The sequence below is a fragment of the Balaenoptera musculus genome, chromosome 17, assembly GCF_009873245.2.
Source record: "Balaenoptera musculus isolate JJ_BM4_2016_0621 chromosome 17, mBalMus1.pri.v3, whole genome shotgun sequence".
NCBI classification, from domain to species: domain Eukaryota; kingdom Metazoa; phylum Chordata; class Mammalia; order Artiodactyla; family Balaenopteridae; genus Balaenoptera; species Balaenoptera musculus.
This window is the reverse complement of record NC_045801.1, coordinates 8791203-8810617: the sequence shown is the minus strand read 5'-3', so window position 1 is coordinate 8810617 and position 19415 is coordinate 8791203. Positions and strand designations below refer to the sequence as shown.

The window sequence follows — 19415 nt, the reverse complement described above, 5'->3', positions numbered from 1 at the left end:
TGTATCATAAAACATGACTTTCTCATTATTTTTATAGTGACTCTTCTTGATTACTTGACACTTTATTAATATTTCTCTATGTATCTTATGTTGCAGACTATTCAGACTATGAAGACAGTTCCCTAGAATTTTTGGAAAGGTGCTCTTCTCCACTAACTCGATCTTCTGGGAGTTCTCTGGCTCTACGAAGCATGTTTACGGAGAAAAATACAACATATCAGTACCCAAGGGCAATTTTGTCAGTTGATCTTAGTGGTGAAAGTATGTGTAACCATGTAATGCTTAAAACAAGTCTTAAGATTCTTAAATGTGGAACCGAAAATAAAACATACTTTAATGAGGCCTATCTGAGCAGGGCACACAATTTAAAAAGTTATTCCATGAACTAATATGAAAATCTCAACATTACAAATTTGAGCTACTTTTTAATTTATATAAAGTAAAATCGGCATTTATACTTAACTGTAGGACAGGTAGTAAGGAAACAATTAGTGTCTACTATGTACTGGTCTTCTGCAGGTGTTTTTACATGTATTTTCATATTCTTCACTACCAGCTTATAAAGTAGATATTGTTACCCACACTACATAAACAAGCAGAGGCTTATAGGTTAAGTAACTTACGGGGCTAGTTAGCGTTAGAATTAAAACTCAAACCAAGGTCTGTCTTAACTCCTAAGGTAATGCTTTTTCTGCCAGATATTTATCATAGTCTTAAAAATGCACTTTGAATTCCTGATCACAGATATGTCTGTAACCAAAAGTCTGGAAATGTGGTCAGATCAGTGATTTGAACACATTCAGGTATTAAACACGTAGACAGAAGACCATGTTAGGTGGTGACACGAGCCCTGGAGCTGGAATCTCTCAGGTTTTCCTGTAAGTCCAGTCCTGACAGTGGAAGGTGTTGAGGACTCTTACCTGCCAGTGTTCTAAGCAACGGGAAGAGGAACTCTCCCAACTGCAGATATTGATGGCTTGAGACCAGAGCTCTAGCACAGTAGGAACCAGAGTCAAGGAATGAAGTGGAAAGGATGGGGGTTCATCCTATGTAAAATCCCAGGGATATTTATGGGGAGTGCCCTGTCTTTTCCTTAAGTGCCCTACATGACAGATGCCAGGTCATGTGTTTTCTCTGGCACTGTTACTGCCTATTCTCTTCCAGGCCTAACTCCCCTCTAGCTCACTATGGAGAAAAGCATATTCTTCCCTTTACCCTAAAATAAGCACATAGCACTTTTGAGATTTTTTTAATCTCAAATCTAAAAAAAAAAAAATTGGGGAGGGATTAGGAAAAAGTTCTGTCCCCTTTTCTAACAAATACGAGTCACCTTTTCCCTTTTGGGCCAGTGGTTCTTAACCTCAGGTGTACATTAGATTCATTGGTGTGATGCTAAAATATATGATATCAGGTCCTTCAGCGGAGCACAAATCTGGGATTTCTTGGAGGGCGGGTCCTGGCAAGACAGCCCCGGTAGCCGGGGTTGAAAATCACATAACACCCATACTGTGAGCCATCAAGGTCTCAAAATTGCCTTTTTATACAGAGTGATGGAGAGTGGGAGAGAATATCTGGATGACCAGTGTTGCTGGAACTAGAACACTTGGGAGAGGGCTGGGAAGAGTGTCATGAATGTGTACCCTCAGTCCCGCTGTCTTTCCCCTGCGCTTCACGTGTTCAAGCGTTGAGCTCTGAGAAGAAAAATGGAGAGGTTCTCAAATGTTACTGTGCATCAGAACCACCTGGAGAGCTTCTTAAAACACAGTTCTGGGTCTTATGCACCGTATTTCTGATTTCTGACAAGCTCCCGGGTGATGCTGATGTGGAAACCACACGTTGAGAGTACTGTGTGGGGAAACAGCAGTGTTAGTTCACACGGCAGCAGTTACAAGAGAGCAGTGCTCTGTGGCCGCGCAGTTGGAGCTCTTGTCCAGGTGGCCATTTCAGTGTGCGAAGGGACCTGTACTTGCTTTTCTTACTTAACTTTCAACCCAGTGGCCCGTTTACTTAGCCTCCAGAATTCAGCCAAACACTGCTTTGATGCTTGCGAGTTTAGTCGAACTGGATTTTCTGGCCAATATTTTAAATTTGCCTTCTAGCACCGTGAAGCCTGGCTGTTTCGGCCATACAAACCTATGTGAGATATACACTAATTCCTTTCAATGATAGTCGTTTTTAAATTAAATTCATTGCTAACCCTGTTATGATTGCCATTCATTGAATACCACATACGTGCTGCAGCAGTGTTTGAAACTGTTCATCCACGTTCTAGTCTGCCATTTTGCAACATGAACTTGTATTCAAGAAAGCCCAAGAGAAAGTACAAATTTGGGATTTAAGTTAGCAAGATTATGAGTAAATGAAATTTATTCTTCAGGTTCTCAAAACTACCCATATTGTTAATATTAGAAAGATTTTATAATATCTAATTGATTTACTTCTGATTCCTTGAATTTTTTTTTTGTATTTCTGTACCATTGTCTCATTTCTACTGACCTTACTCTCTCCAAGATGTCCTAAGATCCTAAAGAGAAGAAAACATTTATTTTTCTATAAAACATTAACTTTTTATAAGTCAGAAACAAAACATTCAAAAACATTGAGTCGGGGAAAAAATAAGCACGATTAGAAGCTGATAAGGAAAACACTAAGTCATATGAAATATTTAAAATATAAATTGCATGAATTATTTAGTTTGAATTCAGGCAACTTCCACCTAGTCTGATTAAGTCTGAAAAAATTTTCTCTATATAACGACTCCCTCCTTCCCTCTTCCAGAAACATTCTGGAGTGGCTATCACATGTATCAGGCTTCATCCTAAGCACTGACTACAGAGCATTCAACAATGCAGTGGACTCTTGCTTGCTCTCATGGACTCTTGACGTTCTAGAAAGGGGAGATGAATAAGCAGCAGGTGAAGGAATGGTTGAGAACGTGACTGCAGGTTAGGGTGGTGAGGTAGGCAGGAGCCAGCTCTGCTCTCTGTTCGAGGAGCAGCCTCCGTTTCAGGAGCCTGTGAGCAGTGGTGAGGTCTTGTGTCACGTGCCAAGTGATGACTCGGTTTCCCCAACATGTCTCCACCCACACTCCGGCAGACCTGTGGTGTCCTGTCGTCATTTCTTTCCCTTTGTCGTGAATAAATATTTCCTTATATTTGCCTTGATATTTTTTTCCTCAATAGCCCGAGCTAAATGATAGTCTTTGACTCAACGCTGTTATAAGTACAACTTAAAAACCTAGGATTTGAATAGAGTTGTATATAGTGGTCATCAATATAACCTAACTTCTAGGGTATACTTACTTATTTTTTTTAAAGATTTTTATCAAAATGAAATTTAAAACATTTTAAAATTCCTTAGGGAACTCATAATCCCAGTTTAAGAAACGCTGAAATCATGAAGAGCACAGGCTGTGGAGTCAGTCCTGGTGTGCAGTTGGCTTCACCACTAGCTGGCTGCATTACCGAGCAAGTCATGTCATATTTAAAGTGCTTTGGATGGTACCTGGTGTATGTTAAGTGCAGTGGTAGTTGATGATACTGATACTGTTAAGAATCCCAGTATTGCTGTCAGGACCCTAGGCAAGCTCCTTCACCTCTCTGAAGCGCTGTGTAGCTGTACGGTGCAAATAATGAACCCTGTTCTTTTTACAAGCCATTGTTGTTGTGAGGATCAGAAGGGATGATGTTTGTGAAAGCATTTGAAAACTGCAAATTTTAATTGTTAATGTCAACCTTAGCCCTCACCTCTGTAAGTACCTGGACTAGGGGATACTTTCTGAGTTACTTGTAATGGTGTTAACATTAAGATGTAAAACGATCATAGTTGCCTGAGCTTCAAAAATCATTTGTTTCTTTGTCTAGAGACAAATACTGTATTCCCATTCATCTGCCCTCCCTTTCTAAACACTTAATAGCTTATAATCACTTCCTATAGTGCCTTTCTTTCTAGAAAATGACGTAAAAATGAAAAAAAATGCTGAGTATGCTTTTATGTATATTCTAGACTTATCGGATGTGGATTTCCTAGATGATTCTTCAACGGAGAGTTTGCTCCTCAGTGGGGATGAGTACAATCAGGACTTTGATTCAACCAATTTTGAGGAATCTCAAGATGAAGATGATGCGCTTAATGAAATTGTGCGATGCATTTGTGAGATGGACGAGGAGAACGGCTTCATGATTCAGGTGACCTGTCTTCCCTTCAGCCCTGAGTTAGTTCAGGTGCTCAGCACATTCATTGGGGCATCTGTGTTCTCTTTTTCCTCACCGTCCTTTTGAAGATGGAGGCTTCTAGCTTAGCGTCAGGTTTAAAGTACCAGTTGTAATGATTGGCAGATCTCTTCTTCAGATGAAGTAGACTGTTTTCTTATCTGAGGATCTCTCTCCGGGATGTTTATTTTGAGGTCTTCGAGCTGAAATTCTTTTCAAGAGCCATTAAGGTGGCTAAGCGTCCACACTGAAGGGTAGACCATAGCAATTCTTTTCCTGCTGGTCTGGATCCTGTTGTTTAACAATTTACGTTATATAGTCACCCTTCAAAGGGCAGAAAAGTTTCCACAATATTGAAGATTAAAGGAAAGCTTTGTTGCAAGGATTACCATTACAAATAACCTCTCCCTGTAGAAAAGGTATCTTTAAGAGTAAAGGAAAGCGTAACCCATATTTTGTGGTTACATTTGGAAGATTCAGAGACGTTAGTTATAGAAACGAAGAAAAAGTAATCATCTTTCCCCCCCTTTTCAGTGGTTTTCTCAATAAGGGAACTACAGATTTATAGGTTCACCACACAGGTAGTACTTTAAGAGGTTATTACCTAACGCACTGCTACAAAGTCGCCTTTTTTTTTTTTTAATTTCTGCACTTTAATAAGCTATTTTTAAGAGTTCTAAGGATGTGTGAAAATAGATGGGAGAAATAATCTTATGCCTTTTTTATGATTAAACCAGTTTATCAAAGCACATTTTAATGGGTGCAACGAGAGGAAGTGCTTGAAATAGCTGACTGTTTCAGAAGTGAAATTTCTCGGAAGTCATCACTTGCTTTTGTTATGCGGATTAAGAATTGAACTGGTGGCAGCTGCCGCAGCCGCTGCCGCAGCAAGACTCAGCCAGCTAGTTGAAGAGAAGGGGTCTGTCTTGATTTCTAGCGAGTAAAGTGCGGTTGTTTCCCGGCAGTGTGAAGAGTGCCTGTGCTGGCAGCACAGCGTGTGCATGGGGCTGCTGGAGGAGAGCATCCCGGAGCAGTACCTCTGCTACATCTGCCGGGACCCTCCAGGTAAGCTTCGGTCCCTGTGCTCACCGCAAGGTGTCTGGATGTCTTGTTACATACAGGTTCCGTTGTACGTCAGCTGTCTGAGACACCATGACCTCTGTGTCAGCTAGACTCCGCTTCCATGTTAAAATTTAAAACTGGTTTTCACTGTTTGTTATGGTTTCATTTTCCATATTAATTATTTAGGCAAAAGCATTAGCATAAATTCCTTAGCATAATTAACTGCCTTACTGGAAGGAGAGGGTTGTGGCTTTTACCTGAAGAGAACTAGCTCCTTAATCTACTCCTGTGTATTGATTTCTAAATAGGTTAACATATGGCTGTTTGAACGGACTCCTAGTCCGAACTCACGCTCCTGCTGACGCGGTTTTGAACGAGTGTCTGATAATGCTGCATATCAACCTAATGTCAGAGCAGATGGGATGTCCAGTTATCATGCCCGACCCCTTTAGTTTATTGATGAGGCAGCGGGGGCACAGAATGTCGCATGCTTCGTGCACAAGGATGGTGCTAGACTGGCCGCACCGAGAGGAAGCCCTGTGCCTTTGGGCTCCCTGTCCCCTAGGTGCCTTCCTCCACGCAGAGGCTCTCCGAGCAGCAGTGTTCTGCATATCGTGTGCACTTCCAGCTCCGAGGCAGAACCCATCTAGACATCTCAAATGAAAGGCTGCTGCCTTGTTCTGTCTATCAGAAATAATAATAATAACAATAGCATTAAGAAGCAGGAGAGTTATCCAAACCTACATGACGGTAGGCATTTGTTCATTCATTCACCCAGCAGCATTTATCGGATGCCTTCTATTTGCTAAAATCTGGTGGTGCGGGGTAAGGTGATTGATTCTAACCACGCCTTCCTCTCTCTCACAGTATAGTAGGGGACACAGACATAGAAGCAACTAATTGTAATAGAATATAATTACTGTCGGTGGTTAAGATATAGGATTATATTGGATTCTGTGAGCTCTTAGATGTGAGGGAGGGGTCCTTAGTCAGTTAACTAGAACTCTCTGTTTCGCCCAGTTCAAAACAAATGTTAGTGAGAGAAACAAGTACCCCTGTCTAGTTTCTATCGAGCCCTTTTGGCCTTTTTAGAAAACAGATGACAGAGACATAAAAAATGGAAAGCAGCACACTCAAGGTTCCTCTGCAGGTGTGACCTGCCACTGACCACATCCTTCATGGAGTTTGTCCTGCTTACCGGGCAGGGAATCTGAAGGTGGGAGGAACTCTCACAGTGCCAACCCCTTGAAGCACTGTCTGACTCGTCTTTTGAATTTGTTCTTAGTCCTAGAGCTCGCCTTGTTCACTGAGTGATGTTAATCGGGTAGCAGTTGAAGGGAAGTCTGAATAAGTGGAATCCTTTGTCACTTCAATGTCAACTTTATCTACAGGTCAGAGATGGAGCGCAAAATATCGTTATGATAAGGATTGGTTGAATAATGGGAGAATGTGCGGGTTATCATTTTTAAAAGAAAACTACTCTCATCTCAATGCCAAAAAGATAGTTTCCACACACCACCTGCTTGCTGATGTCTATGGTGTTACGAAAGTCCTGCATGGGTTACAGCTGAAGATTGGAATCCTAAAGTAAGTGACGGGCGGCGGAGGGAGGGGCACACTTTAGTGTGAATTTTAATTTAAACTAAATCGGTTGGCTTTTTGCAGGTTCAGATTAGCAGCTTGGAAGACAGAATAGATATTTGAACAAATTTTAACTTTAAAAAAAAGGAAAGCTTAGTAACTTTTTGGATGAATAGCTCCTTCATGCCTATTGTCCTGGGATAGAGAAGCGTGGGTGAATAACAACGGCATCTAGTACTTCAGCAAATGTTAGTCCCGTGACACTGTTTTGTGGGCTCACCTTGCGCACAAAAGTACAGTTGCTGTGGTGAACCCTTTGGTGTGTGTCCTCCTTCAGGAATGCTGTCACGATGAAATAGATGCAAAGGTATATTTTTAAATTACCTTAAGATTGGCTTTGAAGGGAGCCAGCAGGTCATGTAATCTATTCGTCTCCTGTGTACCAAATATGTTTTAGTCATCCCAGGCAATTCCTCCTTAAAAACAAAACAAAACAAAAACAGAAGAAACACTGAGCCTCCATAAGTAACATATCAGAATGTTCTTGAAGTCCTTGTTTTTAGTTCTTCCTAATACCTCCCTAGAATTTCTCTTTAAAAGTATACATATTTTATATAAAACAGGGTGATCCACTGGTTCTTCACAAGTTTTTCTTTATTTTGACTCACTTGCCTGGGCTGGAAACGTGCCCCTTCCCTTCCTTCCATCCCCGTCCCGCCCCTCCCGCGGTGGCGAGGCCCGCTGAGTACTCTGTCCCTGTGGTTCCTTACCGTCCCCGTCTCTCTCCTCACCAAGACCGGCTGAGCCGGGCTGTTCTTCTCACGTGAACGGTTGCCATATCTTGTAAATTCCCGGTGGCTCCAGCCTTGTGCTCTTTCAGTTCATCCTTCATACTGTTGCCAGTGTGATCTAGTAAAAGATAAAGAGGAGTTTGTCTCTTTGGAGCTTAATATACCATCGTGTCTTCCTGGTGCCCAATGAGAAGAGTGCAGGCTCATTCAGCATGCACTCTGAATCCTTCCACGATGCGTATTCTCTCTGTCATTTTGTTGTCATGTCTTCCCTCTTCTAATTTTTCCCCCAAATGTTCCAGCTATACCAAACCATAATCGCTGAATGAAGCATGCTTTTTCATAGCTCCAGGCCTTTACTCACAGCCAGAATAACCTTCTGCCATTAGTCCTTCTAGCAAATGCTTTTTCATGATTACCTTCCCAACTAGAGCTGATCACATCCTTGTCAGACTCCATGCGTACTGGTTTCAGGCACTTTGGTGCACCTTGTTTATGTCTGCCTCCCCTTACTAAGCCATGGGTTCCTTGAAGGTAGGGCTTGTGTCTTGTTCATCATTTTATTCCTAGAGGTTGGTGGAGGAATAAGTACTCAGTAATTGTTGAATGGAATTTGCTTCGGTTGTATGTCATAAACCTGAATATGGATTTCTTTATAAAAAGGCCATGCAAATGCTAAAACTCAAAGGAGAAACTAAATTATTAAGCTAAGCTTTTTTTTTTAAAACCCGGTTGTCCTTGACATCAATATGAATTTCTGTACATTCATAATTTCACTAAGGATTTCAACTGGACAAATTTTGCCTCATGCCTATAGGCTCTCTTTATGTTAATATTTCTAATAATAATAGTTATTATCACTAGCTACTATTTATTGGAAGTCTACTACAAAACCTGAAATTGGTGGTTTCATGTGCTATTTCATTTAATCCTTACAATAAAGTTCTTACTTTGTTTGCTAGATGGGTAGTCAAAGATAGAGGTTCTGTAACTTGTCCAAACTCCTCCTCTAAGGCACAGCAGTATTCAACACATTGGACTATTGAATTACAAATCTAGCTTTCCTTCTACTATGCCTTTTACTGTTGAAGAATTTTTGTATTTTCTGGCTATTAAACTATTAGGAGTTCAAAAGATAAAATTCATAATTTCAGAAACAAGGCTTATTATTAGAAAGAAAACTAATTTGTCTCCTGCTATTTATCTAATTTGGAAATTATCAGTTCACAAACATTATTGAGCCTTCTGAAAGGTTTATGCCTCCAGAATATCCTCCTTTTACTTACTACAGAATATGATGAATGGATTCCTCTTTTGCTTACTACAGAATTTTAATTACTACAGAATTAACTATGCGATATCATGCTCACATGTTTAGTGAGGATGGGGGTAAAGGGATATTGTCATGGACTGTTAGTGAGCATGTAATTAGTACAGCCTCTTTGGAGGCCACTTTGGCAGTACCTGTCAGAATTAAAATGTGCATACATTATCTAGGCATTTCATATCTAGAAATTTATCTGACTGCTAAATTCCCACTTGTGTGCAGAGGTACACACATGCAAACACACACACACGTGTATTGGCGGGGAATTGGTTGGTGAGACTAGACTGCAGCACATTAATACTGTTCAGCTACTAGAGTGAAACTAAGGGAAAATCTCTATGTACTGACAAGGCAAGATGCCCTTACGTGTTATATATGAAGAAGGCAAATCGTATGAGAGCCCCATTTGTGTAAAAAGAAAAAGTGTGTGCTTACCCACTTAAAAAATAATTTTATATGTACAGAAAAAGTGTGGAAGATTATACTTCAGTTATCTATGATTGCCATGGCAGGGAGGTTTTTACTTTGTACACATTTATAATCTGAATTTTTTGTCATGAGGAAGTATCACTTTTTGATTGACTTAAGATGTTAAAATATGCTCATGTAAAAGTTTTTCATGTTGTACAATTTTTAAAAATACAGTGAAAAATCAGTAAAAGAAGTGCACATATCAAATGATGATGTGAATTTTCACAAAAGTACATTCATTATTGCTTTTCTACCTGAGTTTTATTTCTATAAAATTATGACAATTTACATTTTGGATGAAATTCTGGGGCAGGTTAACCTAGAAAGTACCTTTACTTTTGTCCTCACCTCCTCCTCACCTTGTTCGCTTGGCAGTGGTCTAGGTCTTCAATAGAGAGGTGGGGATCAGTCCACCTAAGTCAGTACACTGAGCATACAAAAGGCATGGATAACTGAGGGTTAACTGTGTAATTTTACATTCTGAAATTTATTGTGGCATTATACTTGTTACTGGACTTTTTTTTTTCTGAACTGCTGTTTCTCCAACTTTATTTTAAGGAATAAACATCATCCTGACCTTCGTCTCTGGGCTTGTTCTGGGAAGAGGAAAGATCAAGTAATTGCTGGGGTAGAAAAAAAACTAATGGTGCAAGACACAGTTAATGTGGAAGAAAAGAAGTATCATGTACAGAACCATAAAGAACCACCTCGTTTGCCCCTAAAAGTGGAGGGAACGTATATAACAAGTGAACACAGCTACCAAAAGCCACAAAGTTTTGGTCAAGACTGCAAAACTCTCGCAGACCCTGGGAGCTCAGATGATGATGATATTAGTAGTTTTGAAGAAGAACAGGAATTTCACATGAGAGATAAAAACCGTTTACAATACCCAGTAAAAGAAGATGGAATGGCCGGAAAGGTATAACTAGTTCATTTGTCTTTGCTTGGAAATACGATAGAACAAAGGAAAATCTTGTGAAATAAAACATACTGAGTTCCCAGATTTTACTTATATTTCCAAGTTCACAAGTACCTTGTTAGGGTAAAGACATTTTTTGCTTTTGCTACAAGAAAACACTGGCCATTTGAACATTTAATTATCCCCTAATTCAGAAATGTAGTAATTCATTAAACTTTTGCCTTAACAAAAGTTTCAAGTTTATAAGTACACTTAGATGCCTCTAAAAACCATGAGCCAAATTTTTTTCCAAATGAGAATGTCTGCGTGTGAAAACATGAAATTGCATATGGGTGTGTATATATTAATATAATTTGTGTTCCTTTTGTATGTGTTTTAGATAAAAAGTGGCACTTTTTATCTAAAAAAATCGTCTTTTTAAAAATTACAGCATATTTGTATATGCATATCAATCACATTATGCAGTAAGTTGAATTCTTATAGCTCTGTGTACATTGAATATTTATAAACTTATTTCTTGTTCACAACTTAGAGATGTCGTGCCTTCATTTTTTATTGATTTTTCAATTAGCAATACTGCTTTAAAATTAGTTCTTTATTTTTCTGGCCTCTTTTATCAAGTAAGTTCTATAAATAAATACTTAACTGAATTTGAAAAGCTTATATTACCTGAAATTTTGTGGTAAATTATTTTGTCAAATTAATATCCCTCTTATGAAGTGAGTTATCGGTGGTGAAACTGAGGTCAGATTTTGTGTGTGTGTTAAGCAGTCTGCACTTTTTAAGTTTTTAAGGGGTTTTTCTCTTTCCCTCACCCCATTGATTTAGCTGCAATAATAAAGTCCAGTCTGCAGTTAATTATGCTTTATACTAGCCTTTGCCAACTATCTTAATTTTTTCCCATCATTGTTTTTTGCCTTCACTCCACTTGTGACACAGCTTAGATTAACTGAGGAAGGGGTCAGTCAATTAGCTGGGCTTTCTAGTTACAGAATATAATTAGCTCCTTCATTTCTTCAGCAGGTTTTATTGAAGGCCTTCTACCCTGTGTAGCACTGTGCTAGACATTGTGAAGAGACATAGCAGGCATGTCTGCTTTTCAGGACCGTCAGATGTAATTTAGTTATGTGCTAGTACTTCCTTTAAAAATATTCTGGGAGTCAGGTTGGATTTTACCGATCATTGTGGGTAATGAGGTTTTTAATGCGTCTTTCCCTTTATGACATTACATTTCATCCAATTCTTTGTTTTTTCTGTTGGCTCTTTGGAGAAGAATTCAGCTGAAAGGAATACAGTATTTGTTTATAATGATAAAAAGGGCACTGAAGACCCGGGAGACTCACATCTTCAGTGGCAACTCAATCTCCTTACACACATAGAGAATGTGCAGAATGAAGTCACCAGCAGGATGGACCTGATAGAAAAAGAAGTTGATGGTAATTTAAGAAAGAACTGAAATACAATTGCTGTAGTCTGTAAAGTGTGTTTATTGCACTTTTGAATAATTTAATTGAAGTTATTTGAAGCTTTTGAAATTATGGGACAAAAACTACAGATGCTGTCCATGCTCATGGAGCTTTGCTGCTCCCTTTACATTGTATTTAACACATCTGGCGTTTAGGGTCTTTTAGTCTCAAGACAATATGACTGGATATTTTAGGGATTTTTTTTTTTAAGATGGATATTTATTAAATATTGCCCACTTGCCAGGCACAGTATATACCATATGGAATATTTATTATTCAATGAATAATAATATTATTATTATTCATTGAATAATATTATTCAATAAATAATATTATTCAATAAATAATATTATTCAATGAATATTTTCATTGAACTGTGTTTTTTTTTGGAAGTCAGCATAAGGACTTTAAGCATATTTGAAATATGGGGGAAAACATTTTGTTTTCACTTTGGACAGTGTTTGTTAAGTGAAATTAACAACAAAGAACTCTTGCAAGGTTAAGCAGATAAACCTTAAGTTTGCATACACATTTTCAAATGTTTTTCTTTTATATTTAAAAATTTTATTGCACTGGAGCCCTAAGGAGTGGACAGGAAAAATATTATCCCCATTTTATAGTTGAGAAAATAGAGTAATTTAGATTACTCGGTTCCTAATCTAGTGTTTTCCTATGCTTTTTGACTCCATTTTTTTTAACCTTATAGATTGTATCTCCTGCCCCCCCCCTTTTTTTATTTGCAAAAGTATGTGCTACTTTCATCCCCCAGTAAGCTAGAGTTCCTACTGCTTTGTTTTTCCCTGTGAAAAGAAGAAATGGAAACCCATTTCAGAAGCATCTTCCATTTGGTTATAAGCCAGTTGTAGAGTTAGTTTAGTTAGTTTTAAGTAGATTTTTTTAATATATAAATTTATTTATTTTATTTATTTATTTTTGGCTGCATTGGGTCTTCCTTGCTGTGCGCGGGCTTTCTCTATTTGAGGGGAGCGGGGGCTGCTCTTTGTTGTGGTGTGCAGGCTTCTCATTGAGGTGGCTTCTCTTGTTGCAGAGCATGGGCTCTAGGCGCGCTTCAGTAGTTGTGGCTCGCAGGCTCAGTAGTTGTGGTGCATGGGCTTAGTTGCTCCGCGGCATGTGGGACCTTCCTGGACCAGGGCTCGAACCTGTGTCTCCTGCATTGGCAGGCGGATTCTTAACCACTGTGCCACCAGGGAAGCCCTTAAGTAGATTTTTGACGAAGAAGAAAATGCAACTTGACGCTATCTCCTATTATTATTAATAAAAAGTATAGAATGTAATTAATTGCATTCTGCCTGAACTTCTAATATGCTTCTTTTTTTTTTTTAAAGTACTGATAAAACAGTGGGAATGAAAGGACACTAAGAAATTGCTACCTCCTTTCCTTTGTTAAAAAGAACTTCTAGATTTACAAAAATGGTTAGAGTAGCTAAGTTTCATTTAAAATGGAGATGATTTAAGCCTAAATTAATAGAAAGCTTGAGCAGGAACAGGGAATATTGTTTCGTGTTCCAGAAGAGAGTAAAAGGAGACACTCAAAATGCAGTTACTTTATCTCTTTAAAAGGAAAAATTACCTAAAATGACGACAGATAAAACAACAGATAAAGGTTACTAAGAGGGGCTAGAACTCTTGTGGGATGAGGTGTAGAGGATGCTTGACTGCTCAGAAGTGACTCTGTAGATTGGCTTTCTAGTGAAAGGGAAGTGAACTCTTTCTCCATCACTTTTTCAGCCTTCTAATTATACCATGTTTTGACTGTGTTTTCAGTTGCCGTTTAAATGTGTTTGTTCTTCTCTTCTCTCTTTTAGTTCTGGAAAGCTGGCTTGATTTCACAGGGGAGTTGGAGCCACCTGATCCTCTCGCGAGGCTGCCCCAACTTAAACGCCACATCAAGCAGCTCCTAATTGACATGGGCAAAGTACAACAAATAGCAACTCTCTGCTCTGTATGACAGCAGTGAACACCTAATGCAAAGAATGTGGCTCTGTTCAGTCGACTAATTTTTATTATCCACACGGCTGCTAAGTGGATGGTTAAAAAGCTTAGTGATGTTTGGTCATTTACTGATTTGTGACATCAATAGGATGGCACCTTGGAAAGGAAAATGAAGAAAAACTTTATCAAGGAAGCTAATATTAAAAAAATTTATGAGCTAGATACAAATGATAACGTGTCATATTCCAAGCATCAGTGGAGGTAGAATATAATCTGTGCTAAGGGAATCAGATTGGCAGGATTTTTGAAAAGTTGCTAACATGAAGCTCGAGATACCTGTAGAAAGAAATATGGTGTATTACATAGTTTTTAGTAGAAAGATCTATGTTTATAAACCAACATTTGGCCCAAACCAAAATTGTAGAGGAAATTTAAATTCTGGAGAGTTCTATAAGCTTGTTGTAAGAACTGTCTTCTCTGCAGTTGATCTAGCTGCACCGAAGTTTAGAGTATTGAAACTTTTATAGGATCATGAGCTGTTTCTTAGGTGATGAATGTCCTTAATCAGAAAACTGACAGTAGAAGTCTCACTTCTGAGGAAGACATTTGTGGAATTCTTACTTCATTATGAATATATTTTAAAAACAAACAACAAAATAATTGGAGTTTATTGCTGGCATTAAGCTCACTGTAAAAAACAGAATGGCTCGCAGAAGGGTCAGTGTGCCAAATGATGATGATACTGCTGGAAAGAGAAATTTAAATCCTGTGGGAGTTCTCTCACCCAAGTCTTACATAATGCCATCAGCCCATGAGAAACGCATATATCACATATACTATATAGAGAATATATATAGTCAAATTTCAGTATTCAGGTTTCAACGTACAGTTTGATCCTGAGTATGCTTGGATTTGCCTTCAGAAAAAAAGAAGTTGTAAATAACCTCAGCTGGGATGAGGAGTGACAAAAATATCAAAATAATTTGTGGCTGTGGATTTTTTAACTGCTGGTAGTGGAATACTGGAAAAGCTTCATTTCTGAAGATGAATTTTATTTTTAAAAAATACATACGCACTCAAAACTCTTAGCTTTGATCACAAATGGACAGATTTCTGAAACCAAAGGCAACTCAGTTGCTGTGTCAGCTCTTGCTGGATTTCGAGCCCAGGTCCTCCCGTCTGCCAGTGCTCTTGTGAGTTGTGTGCTGCCCCCAGTGCTCTGCGTGCAGGTATGCGTTAAGTGTGTGTGCTTGTTTGAAACAAACACTCAACGTACATATGTACATAATCTACACATATTTATATCTACACATATCTAGTTTTATTACTATAGACTATAAGAATTGGTGGTTAACATGAAATGTTACCTTTTAACAGACTGTTTTTAAAAATTAAAAATGTATGTACAGGTTTTGAAACTTTTTTAAAAAGAGGAAAAAAGACTGTTAGGAGGCTATTTGATGACATATAACACTTGAATATTTTATGCCTCGTTCTGTTGATCAGTTCTAGCAATCTGTATAAATGCATTTTAGAACTGATGGACAGTAAACTTGAATTTATCTTTGATAAGAATACATGCCACTGTACATTCAGATATTATTTAAATTTGCAAACACACTGTTCTATATGTAAGGTACTGTATGTAAAACTCTTTATTAAAACAATTCCACATATCATAAAATTTCAGCTTGCCTTTTTGCAGCCTTATATTTTGATGTAAAGATGATTAAAAGAATGTGCAAAACAGTCATTAGACATTTTTATTGCCTTTTGACATTCTCCAACTTGACAAATGTGCCAAAGATCACAGACATAAAATGCAGCCCTGTGTATTTACTTATGATACATTAACTTTGTCAAAAATCTTACTGAGAAATGAAAAGCTTTAGTAGAGGGATATGAGGTAGTTATTAAATTTGCATATTAAAGTCAAAATAATAGTGCCTATATTTCATGCGTGGAGTAAATTTGCTAATGTCTGTATTTCAAGATTGATACTTTGTCTTTCATTTGTGTTTTAAAATAATGGCTCTAATCTTTTCCCTATTATGGTTAAATTCTAGACATTTAATTTATATCTTTTTTTTCAGAATGGAGCAAGTAGCATCCTTAACAGGCTGTGAATAGCGGTGTTGCCTAGATTCTTGTCACATGCACAGAGGACCCTTTGTACCCAGTGACACTCATATTCTTAATCCCTGATGACCACAGTTAAGTTAATGTGCATTTGTTCTTGGAGTATCTTAAAATTAGATCACTTTATTTGTTAGCAGCCAGCAAACTAGAAGTTCAACTAATAATTAGAATATTGAATTTTTGCTCTGCTTTTATGCATATGAATTGGGAGTCTGAATTTTTACTTTACATTTTTAAAGTAAATCTGTATCAAATTACTTGTACGCACATACCCACTTAATATAGAGTATATCAACAATTGGTTGAAGCCTTTTAGCAACTAGCAGGCCGAGTCATTCCTTATTTAGGAAAGTGAATTCATTTTTGAGAAGTAAGTCCATTGTGTGAGGTTTCAGATGAGTTTTCTTTCCACTTAGTCTTACTTTAAAAATGTGAGTATATATATTTAAATATGAGCAATAAACTAGAGAGGGTGTTTCTTGAAAAGATAACTGTTCATTGCTACCCAGACAGAATAGACTGACATTGGTGGGGAAGGATCCTTCTTAGTATGGTACTGATAAGTATAATTTGTACTTCTTCATACTCCTGTGTGTTTCTACTGACTTATTATTTTCAAACTTAAGAGTAGTGCACGCTTTCCTTAAAGGAAATTGATTATTCTCATAATTTCAGGTAAAATCCTTTTTCCTAACACTCACCTTATTTCCACTGACTTATGTCCTCTCAGGTGTTCATATTCTGTATGTTCAAAATGAAGGAGCCCATTTCCCCTCCAGCCAACTGGGTCTCCTGCCAGCTTCACTCTCTCTGCTGCAATATCACCACCCTAAGAGCCCCGGCTTGAAACTTGCAGTCCCTCCCCCTTATCCATTTCTTCACTAGATGTGCTGGTTCCTCAAAATGGATGGTGTCATCTTCCTCCTTCTCAATCCCACCAGTAGTACAGCGTTTTTTATAAAATCATGTCATGGGGGTATTACTGTGGGCTTCTGAAATTTTAATTTTGTCTTCATTCTGATTCATCAGAATGGTCACTGTCAAGCTAGGGGATTAACACTGAGTGACTCCTCTGTGCCAGGTATTGTACCTGTTACCTGCAGCATCTAATTTAGTTCTTTTGTGGAGAGGTAAGACAGGATCATTTTTAAGATGGGGAAGCTGAGGTTTAGAAACATTTAGAGACTTGTCATAGGTTAGTGGCAGGTTCAAGACGCAAACCCTGTGCTGTTCAAACTCATGTTCTTTTCCTAGCAGGTGTGTTTCACCTATTCTTGTCATTTCTGTTTTCTGATATCATTAGTGACTCCCTATTTCAAACCAAGTCAGGTCTGTGTAATCTGGATCTTTTGTATTTTACCTAACCAATTCTCAAATCCATTTAAATATAGCCTCACTGTCTAGATAGACTATGCTTGTTTCCATCTCTTGCCTTCATATTATTTTCCTCTTCTGGAAAATTCTCCTTTGTTGTGTCTCTATAAATGCAGACAATCCTTCAGGTTTCAATTTCTCTTCCTAAGAGAAGCAGTCCATTGTTGAAGGCCTCTTATAGTATCCTGCATTGTACTGACGTGCAGGAACCACGTCAGTGAATAATATATTTCCTGTAGTGGAACAGGCATGAGCGGTTTGGGGGACATAGAATATATATGTTAATTAAAGTGGTGGTCTTTGAATGTTTTTTGGCTGTGACCTCTCTGTGGGAATTTTGAAAAATTGTAATTCATTTCTGGTACCTGGAGATCTGGAGACAAGACTTAAGTGTATTTCGTTTATTTAAGAGGTCATCTAAGGAAGTTGGAGTGAGGAAGAGGGAAAAGTAGGGAAGGGGAGGAAAAAGCCAAGGTAAATACGCACAATTGAGAACAGTGCTATGGGCAGTGGGGCTTTGATTCTGCCATTTGAAATTGTTCATCATAAATTTAAACAGTTGCAAAGAGTGTGATTTCTGATTTGTAAATATTGGCCTATTAAAATCAACCTGTTATCATTTTAAAATGTATGCAATAGAATCAGTACAATTTTGCTACTTACCAACATCTATTTTAAAAATACATGAGCAAGCTCTTTAACATTTGAAAATTTTACAAATTTTATATTCTGTTTTTTGCCTTTCCAGTTTGCTTCCTAATAGAATGTTATCTTCTTTTATACTTACAGGCCTTTGTCATTCTCTTGTACTTTTCTCCACATACACACAAAAAAGTAAATTGCACTTTTAAAACGTATTTATAGGCTTCTTAATAGAGTATCAAAATACATGAAGCAAACACTAATATCACTGAATAGAAAATAGAAAAATCTGCAATTATAGTTGAAGATTTTAGCCCTCCTTTAACACTAATTGATAGAACAAGTAGACAGAAAATCAGGATAGAAGACTTGAACAAAGATGAACACTCAACTTGACCTAATTGACATTGATAGAATGTTCCACCCAACAACATGAGAATACAAATTTCCTTTTTAATACACATGGAACACTCAAAAAGATGGACTACGTACTAGGCTATAAAACAGGTCTCAACTCATTTAAAATTGAAATGCATAACATGTTCTCCAACAATAATGAAATTAAACTGGAAATCAGTATTAGATATCTGAAAAAAACCCAAAGTGTTTGGAAATTATCACATACTTGTAAAACAATCCATGACTCAAAAATGTTACAAGTAAAATTAGAAAATATTTTTAATTGAATGAAAATGAAAATACATCATGTTAAAATTTGTGGGATGCAGCTCAATATTAGAGGGAAATTTACAGTTTTAAATGCTTATAATAAAAAGCAAGGTACAGATTTTAACTAGACTTGTCATTTAGCAATATATACAAATATTGAATCTTATTGTACACCTGAAACTAATGTCAATTATACCTCAATTAAAAAAATAGACATTTTAAATATAAAAGGCACAAAATCACTGGTTTAAGATTTTTAAAAAAACTAGAAAAACGAACAAATTAGAACAAAAATAAATGGAAAAGGAAAGAAATGTGCTGAAATCAATGAAATACTAAATGGACAAATAGTAGGGAAGCGTCAATATAAATGAAAAAGCTGATTCTTTGCAGAGAACAATAAAATTGGTTAACTCTTACATAGACTGATCGGAAATTAGAATGGAAGCGGGAACATTAAAACATCCAACATACAATTTATTAAAAAAGGGTATTATGAAAAACCAGTGCCAATAAGTTTAACAGCTTACATGAAACAGAAATTCCTCAAAAGATACAAGTTAGCAAAACTGACTCAAGAAATTAAATAAATTGAATTTGAAGTTGAAAATGTTCCCTCAGAACTCCAGGCCTTGTGCTCTCTATAGCCCGCAAGCCACAACTACTGAGCCTGCGTGCCACAACTACTGAAGCCCGCGCGCCTAGAGCCCGTGCTCTGCAACAAGAGAAGCCACCGCAATGAGAAGCCCACGCACTGCAATGAAGAGTAGTCCCTGCTTGCTGCAACTAGAGAAAGCCCGCGCACAGCAA

General features: G+C 37.7%; 1 protein-coding gene across 1 annotated transcript in view; it reads left to right on the top strand.

The window, feature by feature from the left end:
- PHF20L1 (PHD finger protein 20 like 1) overlaps window positions 1-18779 on the top strand; it is an 80808-nt gene extending 62029 nt beyond the window's left edge. Inside the window, exons 15-21 of the mRNA XM_036829824.1 lie at window positions 97-261; window positions 4006-4187; window positions 5177-5276; window positions 6665-6860; window positions 10002-10362; window positions 11636-11798; window positions 13655-18779. Of these exons, the coding sequence (XP_036685719.1) occupies window positions 97-261; window positions 4006-4187; window positions 5177-5276; window positions 6665-6860; window positions 10002-10362; window positions 11636-11798; window positions 13655-13797 (1310 nt within the window). The 3' untranslated portion in view covers window positions 13798-18779. The remainder of the gene's footprint in view (window positions 1-96; window positions 262-4005; window positions 4188-5176; window positions 5277-6664; window positions 6861-10001; window positions 10363-11635; window positions 11799-13654) is intronic.
- The last annotated feature ends 636 nt before the right edge of the window (window positions 18780-19415 follow it).